The sequence below is a fragment of the Oncorhynchus mykiss genome, chromosome 26 (genome assembly GCF_057628025.1).
Source record: "Oncorhynchus mykiss isolate SJ-2025 chromosome 26, ASM5762802v1, whole genome shotgun sequence".
NCBI lineage: Eukaryota > Metazoa > Chordata > Actinopteri > Salmoniformes > Salmonidae > Oncorhynchus > Oncorhynchus mykiss.
The window spans coordinates 33,230,989-33,239,380 of record NC_143047.1 but is presented as its reverse complement, the minus strand read 5'-3'; the positions used below and the strand labels follow the sequence as shown (position 1 = coordinate 33,239,380).

General features: G+C 42.3%; 1 protein-coding gene across 1 annotated transcript; it reads left to right on the top strand.

The window, feature by feature from the left end:
- The first annotated feature begins 3,091 nt into the window (after window positions 1-3,091).
- LOC110506841 (cocaine- and amphetamine-regulated transcript protein) lies at window positions 3,092-4,226 on the top strand. The gene is made up of 3 exons (XM_021586700.3): window positions 3,092-3,407; window positions 3,535-3,618; window positions 3,865-4,226. Exons 1-3 carry the CDS (start codon window positions 3,243-3,245, stop codon window positions 3,970-3,972), a joined length of 357 nt encoding a protein of 118 aa, XP_021442375.2. The 5' UTR covers window positions 3,092-3,242; the 3' UTR covers window positions 3,973-4,226.
- The last annotated feature ends 4,166 nt before the right edge of the window (window positions 4,227-8,392 follow it).

Below are 8,392 nucleotides of genomic sequence, written 5' to 3'. Positions count from 1 at the left end.
AACACAATGCAATACATCACAACTCAACACAAATGCAGACATCTTTGTGTAGGCCTACGTTCAATAAAAGCAAAGCAAACCGATCAAAAATAATAACAAATTAATTATTGAAATTGGCTTGAGTGGAACGGTAAGAAACCTGCACCCGACTGCCCCTGATTTTTTTTTAAACAACAAGAATATTGTGCCAACTGGTTTGCTTATTTAAAACATTTGATGTAGCCAATATCATTTACTTTTTTCTCTTTTTTAAAAACTTTTACTCAAGTATGACAATTGTGTACTTTTTCCACCACTTTACTTAAGTACATTTAAAACCAGATACTTTTAGACTTTTACTCAAGTGGCATTTCACTGGGTGACTTTCACTTTTACTTGAGACAAAGTTGCCCATGACAAATTGGGTACGTTTCCACCACTGCTAATAAACATGTTTTTTTATCTGCTGTGAATAAAAATGTTTTAATAGGCCTATCGGCGTCTAAGTCGGTAATTGGAAAATGGAGTGGTGACTCACACAAACGCGCAGCAGCCCCAGCGCAATCAAAGCGCTCTAGTCCTCATCTCCGTCTCGGGCTGACAGACAGGAAACTGGGATATCGCGGAAATAAGAGATCAAAAGAGATGTCTCGGATGTTTCGTGAATAGCCAGCTCCGAACCCGGAGACACTTGATGCTGCCGTCAGAAACCGAGATGATCAAGAACAAAACATAATGTAACAGCAAGACAGCAACACAGTATATCCGTCTGTGATCTGTGTCAATATTTCTAATGATCATCTCTACACGATAACCATGCTTGTGTTGTGGTTAATTGTCTTAATGCACCAGAATGGTTAAAGATGAGTAGGCTAGTGCGTCATGTGCAGTTCTGACCAGTTCAGTCTGTTTCCCAACCAAGTTTCTTCACAGAACGAGGGGAGAGGTGACACACAAAGACAGGGTCACATATTTGCCGTAAGATGATTTCTGAATGCCATGATTATTTGGCGAGAAAATGTGACATAAACTTACAGCACCTGGCACCAGAGGTAATTAAAACTATGGTCCTACATTTTTTTTTCACGTGTAATCTGTAATGTGTCCAAAATACACTATAAAACTGGTGTAATCATTTGATAAAATCACCTACACTGATATAGCGTAACTATTTACGTACTTTAGCAGACGCTATTATTTAGGGCGACTTACAGTTGTGAGTACATACGTTTTGTACTGGTCCTGCGTGAGATTCGAACTCTCAACCCTGGCGTTGCAAGCGCCATGCTTTTTCTTCCGTCTTTCCTCTGCCAACAAATGACCCCTCTCCAAATGTACCTCGTCATCCCGTCCAACATGAATATGGGGGTGGTCTTTCTGGTACAAACAGTGGCTTCGGAAAGTATTCAGACCTCTTGGCCTTTTCCACATTTTGTTGAGCCTTATTCTACAATGGATAAATGAAATAAAAACATCTCAGCAATGTACACACAATGCTCCATAATGACGAAGCGAAAATAGGTTTTTAGACATTTTTGCAAATGCATTAAAAATAAAAAAAACAGAAATACCTTATTTACATAAGTATTCAGATCCTTTGCTATGAGACTCGAAATTGAGCTCAGGTGCATCCTGTTTCCATTGATCATCCTTGAGATGTTTCTACAACTTGATTGGAGTCCACCTGTGGTAAATTCAATTGATTGGACATGATTTGAAAAGGCACACACCTGTCTATATAAGGTCCCACAGATGGCAGTGCATGCCAGAGCAAAAAACCAAGCCATGAGGTCGAAGGAATTGTCTGTAGAGCTCCGAGACAGGATTATGTCGAGGCACAGCTCTGGGGAAGGGTACAAAAACATTTCTGTAGCATTGAAGGTCCCCAAGAACACAGTGGCCTCCATCATTCTTAAATGGAATAAGTTTTGAACCACCAAGACTCTTCCTAGAGCTGGCCACCCAGCCAAACTGAGCAATTGAGGGAGAAGGGCATTCGTTAGGGAGGTGACCAAGAACCCGATGGTTGCTCTGACAGAGCTCTAGAGTTCCTCTGTGGAGATGGGAGAATCTTCCAGAAGGACAACCATCTCTGCAGCACTCCACCAATCAGGCCTTTATGGTAGAGTGGCCAGACGAAAGCCACTCCTCAGTAAAAGGCACATGACAGCCCGCTTGGAGTTTGCCAAAAGCCACCTAAAGACTCTCAGACCAAGATAAACAAGATTCTCTGGTCTGATGAAACCAAGATTGAACTCTTTGGCCTGAATGCCAAGTGTCACGTCTGGAGGAAACCTGGCACCATCCCTATGGTGAAGCATGGTGGTGGCAGCATCATGCCGTGAGGATGTTTTTCAGCGGCAGGGACCGGGAGACTAGTCAGGAACGAGGCAAAGATGAACGGAGCAAAGTACAGAGAGATCCTTGATGAAAACCTGTTGCAGAGCGCTCAGGACCTCAGACTGGGGCGAAGGCTCACTTTCCAACAAGACAATGACCCTAAGCACACAGCAAAGGCAATGCAGGAGTGGCTTCGGGACAAGTCTCTGAATGTCCTTGAGTGGCCCAGCAAAACCAAGGCCTTGAACCCGATCGAACATCTATGAAGAGAACGGAAAATAACTGTGCAGCAACACTCCCCATCCAACCTGACAGAGCTTTAGAGGATCTGCAGAGTGCCAAGCTTTTAGCATCATACCGAAGAAGACTCGAGGCTGTAATCCCTGCCAAAGGTGCTTCAACAAAGTACTGAGTAAAGGGTCTGAATACTTATGTAAATGTGATATTTTTTTTTTTTTAAATAAATGAGCAAACATAAAAAAAAAACTGTTTTTGCTTTGTCATTATGGTGTATTGTGTGTAGATTGATGAGGGGTGAAACAATTTAATCCATTTTAGAATAAGGCTGTAACGTTACAAAATGTGGAAAAGGTCAAGGGGTCTGAATTCTTTCCGAAGGCACTGTACCATCTCATAGAAAACATCTCATGTCGTCAATGAAAAAAAAGTGAGTAATCTGTGCCTTGTAGGAGCGCCCACAATTTTAAGCAATTACAAGCCATCCAACTTTACGTAATGACTCACCCACGCCATCTCTCTTACGCATGAAAAATCTATGGTTAAGGTGGCGCAACGGAAGTCACAGACTTCGGACACGGCGGTACACAGATAAAAGGTGTTTGGATTGCGGTAACTGGAGTATTAGAACGGGACCTTTTTGGAGACGAAATATATCTTATACTGTGCGCAATCTCATTAGGACCATGGAGAGCTCCAGGCTATGGACCAGAGCGGTGGTTTGCGCGGTGTTGCTGTCCATCGTTCTTAGTGCTGAAATTGACTACTCGGATTCCGAACTGGACTTCGACACAAGAAGTGTGAGAGACTTCTACCCCAAAGATCCGAATTTGACCAACGAAAAGCAACTGGTAAGTTTCTATCTAGGCTAAAAGTAAAACCTGCGACTTTAATGGTTAATGAGCATTAGATTTTTGTCTATTTGAAAGGTCTGCTTTGGAAGGATTTCTCATTCTAATGTGTCAATATTTCCCACAGCTTGGAGCACTACATGACGTTCTTAAAAAGCTGCAGACCAAGAGACTTCCATTCTGGGAAAAGAAATTCGGCCAAGTCCCTACGGTAAATTTAACAATTTGAACGAACCTTCTAAACATGGAACGACCTATATTTCGAAAAACTGATTGCCTAAACTGGCGCGTAAAACTACATTTCAACATTTTAACTTTCACTAAATGCGTTCATGTGCCATGTTTTGGGAATGATGTGATCTGATGTGGTGACAGGTGGATATGGCCCCACAGACCTTTGCATCTGTTGGCAAAAATGTCACACACGGTCTTATTTTGTCTACCTTCTTTTTTTCAGTGCGACGTTGGAGAGCAGTGCGCAGTGAGAAAGGGCGCGAGAATCGGCAAAATGTGCGACTGTCCTCGCGGAGCTTTCTGCAACTCTTACCTGCTCAAGTGCTTGTGAATTGAATTGGTCTGAATGTAAGTTAGAAGTTGATGGCAAACTAAAACTGTTACATCAGAACGATATGTGATATAGGAATATTGTTATGATACTGCAATATACGATTATCCGGAGAGTGACAGGTTGCATTCTGAGAGATTGTCCCCAAAAAGGCTTATTTTGAACTTATGAAATATTTTATTTTCAACTGGATGTTTCTGTAACCAAAAATGAGTTGTGCTATGAATAAACAGCGCTCTATCTTGTTTTGTAAAGCAGTCTGAGTGGTCTCTCTTTGCTCCAATAATTTCATGATCCACATGCATACAGATGATGCGCAATGCTGTGTGCGATAATGTTATGGGTTATTTCCTACAAACTCACGAAGTAAAAAATACCTACCGATAATATTAGTCATGAAGTACATGGATTCATGAGGGCTGAGTCTTGTCTGGACTGAGAATGAAATAGCATTTTTAGGCCAAATGGAGATATGGTCGGACAGAAACAAAACAGTAGTGTATGTACATTAGTTTAATCTAATACATAGTATTTACTTAGAGCAGTAGACATTTACACGACCTTCATTAAGATGAATAAAAGTTATATAATCACAATAGTTCAACTTGTAGAGAATATTTTATGGTTTTCAAGTGAATAAAAAGTGTGTTATTTAACTATTTCCCTTGTGGTGTTTTTCCATAGAAGCATTGGTGTCACTCCAGGCTTTTTTGGGGTGTCTTTGCATTGTTGTGAGGTAACCAACATTACTCGGTTAGAGGAAAGCAAACCCTTTTATTACAGTATTTCCTGAAATAACACAAAAGTAGCAGGTTTGAATTTTTCCATTCTGTTCCACCCAAAGTGGCTCACAAACCTGACAGTTGGTGTTTGCAAAACATGTTGTAAATCAAGTTGTTGTTGATGGGCTCTGGTCATAAGTAGAGCAGTGTATAGAGAATAGGTTGCCATTTGGAACACATGCTCTCACATATTATCACACCAAGGTGTGTGTATCTGATTCAAACATAGGACTGAATCGTAGGACATTGTTAGGCTGTGAGGTCATATCAGCTAATTACATAAATGCAATCGGTGACGCAGAGACAGGTGTTGTAAGGCAGGAGGTGGGATTGCTGTCATAGTTCATAGTTGTGGATTGCCTTACAACACCACATACCTAAATAGCTAAAATTTACCCATCCTCCCAGGCTCTCCCACTGCGGTTGATCTCCACCTCCATCCCTCCATCCCTCACTTCTCCAGGCTGTCTCTCTGATTCCTCTCCTCTCTCTTCTCCGATGGGCCCATGTCTCATTAATAATGAATGTGTTGCGTTCATACCCTGGTGAAGACAGTTTGCCTGTCGAAACGTTGGGCATCTGAGCTCTTAGAGTGCGGCTCTCCTTTATTTTCAAGTTTTCCACTCTGCTAGCCAGCACCTCGCCTAAATAGGTGTGTGTTTCTTTTTCCTCTAGATTGTGTTGCATTCTACAACACAGAATGTTATTTCGGTCTATTTGGCGCCTGCCTTTCAAACACACTGTCCGCCCTCCTGAATCGTCTTACCAGTCGCGCTACTGAAAAGCAAGCTCCTCAGCGGCACAACTTCAGGCTAAGGAGTGAGTTTCGACATTCACCCCCCAACTTACTCTACAGCAACCACAGTCCCCAGCATTGATCTGAGCGAAACTGCAGATCTGGGTCACCGCACCACCTGTAACGGACCTCACGCAGCTTGCCTAGCAAGTACCGCTTCCTCCTGAATCGGCTCATACCTAGGCTCAAGCCCAGGACCTTTCCTTGCAAACGTACGTGACCGCTCTGCTGAAGCATCTTACCAGTCGCGTCATAAGTGGGGCTACTTCAGTCTGGGGAGTGAGTTTCACACATACCATGTGATACACACACATGGTGTTACTTCTCTATACGTTAGTTTCCTTTATGTTTATTCATATTGAATAGATCGCTGGAAGTGGGAACTCTCTGGTTGACAGTATAGTCTGATGGATGCACACACAGAGAAGCCCACTCGGGACAGTGATGATGAATGAGACTGGAAAAAGGACCATTATCTGAAAGTTACCTGCTGATGGCAATGTTAACAGCGTGCACTGACGCACATCAAACTTACTTTCCTGCAAAGAGCCTGGTCATAAACAACGTTAAGTCAATAGTGGAGACAAATAAAATCTAACTTCTCCAAAAAAGTCGGCCAACAACAAGCGTGATATCTGTACATGTCTCTATGATTGAACATGTTTGTGTAACAGACAGTAGCGGTTACAACCTATATGTTGTGATAATTGTGTTGTTTGCTCTATAATCTGTTGGTTCATATGCCTTGCGACCGTGATATACTGTATAGGCCTAAAGGAAAGGGACAATTTTAGCTAGCTAGCCGCTGGAGGGAATCAAAAGGAGGTGCAACAATTCAGGTTGTTTCTGTCAATGACCTATGCTCTCAATGCGATTTGATAGGAGTGAAGCCAAATCCTAACTGGCTTCCCTTGACCCTTTTTTGGAATGCCAGGACCATTCACAGTTGAGCTCACTCAGTTTAGCTCAATGCTGATTAGCTATTATTTGATTTTTTTTTATTCAAGGGTGCTCGCTGGCTTGCAGCAACATCGCCATACTCTTTTGGACCAGAGGGCATCAAATAGAGGGCCTACATATACCAAGACAGAGGGGCGCTGTTTCGAAAATTATGAAACACATAGAGACTCAAGATTTGTTTTATTTTTCTTGGTCCGTTTTTGGGGGAAGCCTGGCTTTCCTTGCCACCCATGAATACACGCCACTGGCAGCGTGCATTCAGTTCTGTCCAGGGCAATGCTCAAACTCTTCATCTTCGGTGAAAGAACACATGCCACTCAAAGCTCAAAAGTCTCACCCAACAGAGCACAGGAGTTGGCTCAGAGTGGGGAGTGTTGTTGTGCAGAAGGTTGTTTTTTGACTCCACTGGGCCTTTAAATAACTATTCGGCTGACACTTCAGATGTGAGGACAAACATGGAAGTTAATAATGGGCTGTTTAGAGCCAGAGAAATCAGGTCACATAGCAAATTATGCTGCAGCTGGCTTATTTACATAAACTTTACATAACCTAAACACAGCATTGTCTTTCATGCAGTATTTTGCTCTGTTGCTAGTTCTGGCATATCTCTTTATTTGATAGGGAGTGAGACAGGTACAATTAAAATATTTGACTCATCAAATTGACAAGGGTCAGATGCACTCATGTATGTGTGTGAGTGTTATCGCTATCTATGAAACACCATCTGTGGGTTGTACAGAAAACTTTCCCATCAGATTAAATTCCCCACCACATCCAATAATGTTCATTCCAAAGGACCCTCAACGCCTTGTTGTTACAATGACACTACATACATATGGTCTGTAACCATGCTGTGCTAAAACATCATTTTCCCTTCACTCATTAAGTATTATACACGGAGTATACCAAACATTAGGAACACCTTCCTACTATTCAGCAGGTGTTCTTAATGTTTTGTATACTCAGTGTATATCTAAAGGAACATATTCCACAGTTAACTAGCTGTGAGTAGCGTAAACACATACTAACTCTCCAGCAGTACTACAACAACCTGAAGGAAACACTATGATGGTGACACAAGACAGCGGCGGGTCAGGATGAGGTCAGCCACCAATATGCCAATTAAATCACGATTTATAAGGACTTGACTTGGCTTGTAAAGTAACTAACACCTATTAAGCGGGAACAAGAAGCTGACCAAGGGTGACTCAAAATGCATGTTGATGGGTGCATCTATTACATTATTATTACGGCTATTGAGAGAAGAACGTAATGAAGATGCCAGGGAGAGTGACTAGGCACAATTACTTGTAAATCAGTAGCAGACTCTAAGGACTGTAATGAGAAAAAGCGGATGGCAAGAACATTATCTGATTATTATGAACTGGGTTGTTTCGAGCCCTGAATGCTGATTGGCTGACACCCGTGGAATATCAGACAGTATACCACAGGTATGACAAAACATTTATTTTTACTGCTCTAACTATGTTGGTAACCAGTTTATAATAGCAATAAGGCAGCACGGGTGTTTGTGGTATATGACCAATATTCCATGGCTAAGGGCTGTATCCAGGCGATGCGTCGTGCCTAAGATCAGCCCTTAGCCATGGTATATTGGCCATATACAATACCCTCTCGTGCCGTATTGCTTAAATATATCCTAGCATGTGTTTTCATTACCCTGAGTCATTATGCTTGAGACATACTACATGGGCGACAGGTAGCCTAGCGGTTAGGGAGACGATCCAGCAACCCTTGTGCCCTTGAGCAAGGCACTTTATCCCCTACAACAGCTCCCCGGGCGCCCAGTGTGGCAGGCCCCTGCACCTCTCCAAAACCTGTATGGATGAATTGAAATAATCTATCAGTCAATTATCAATAA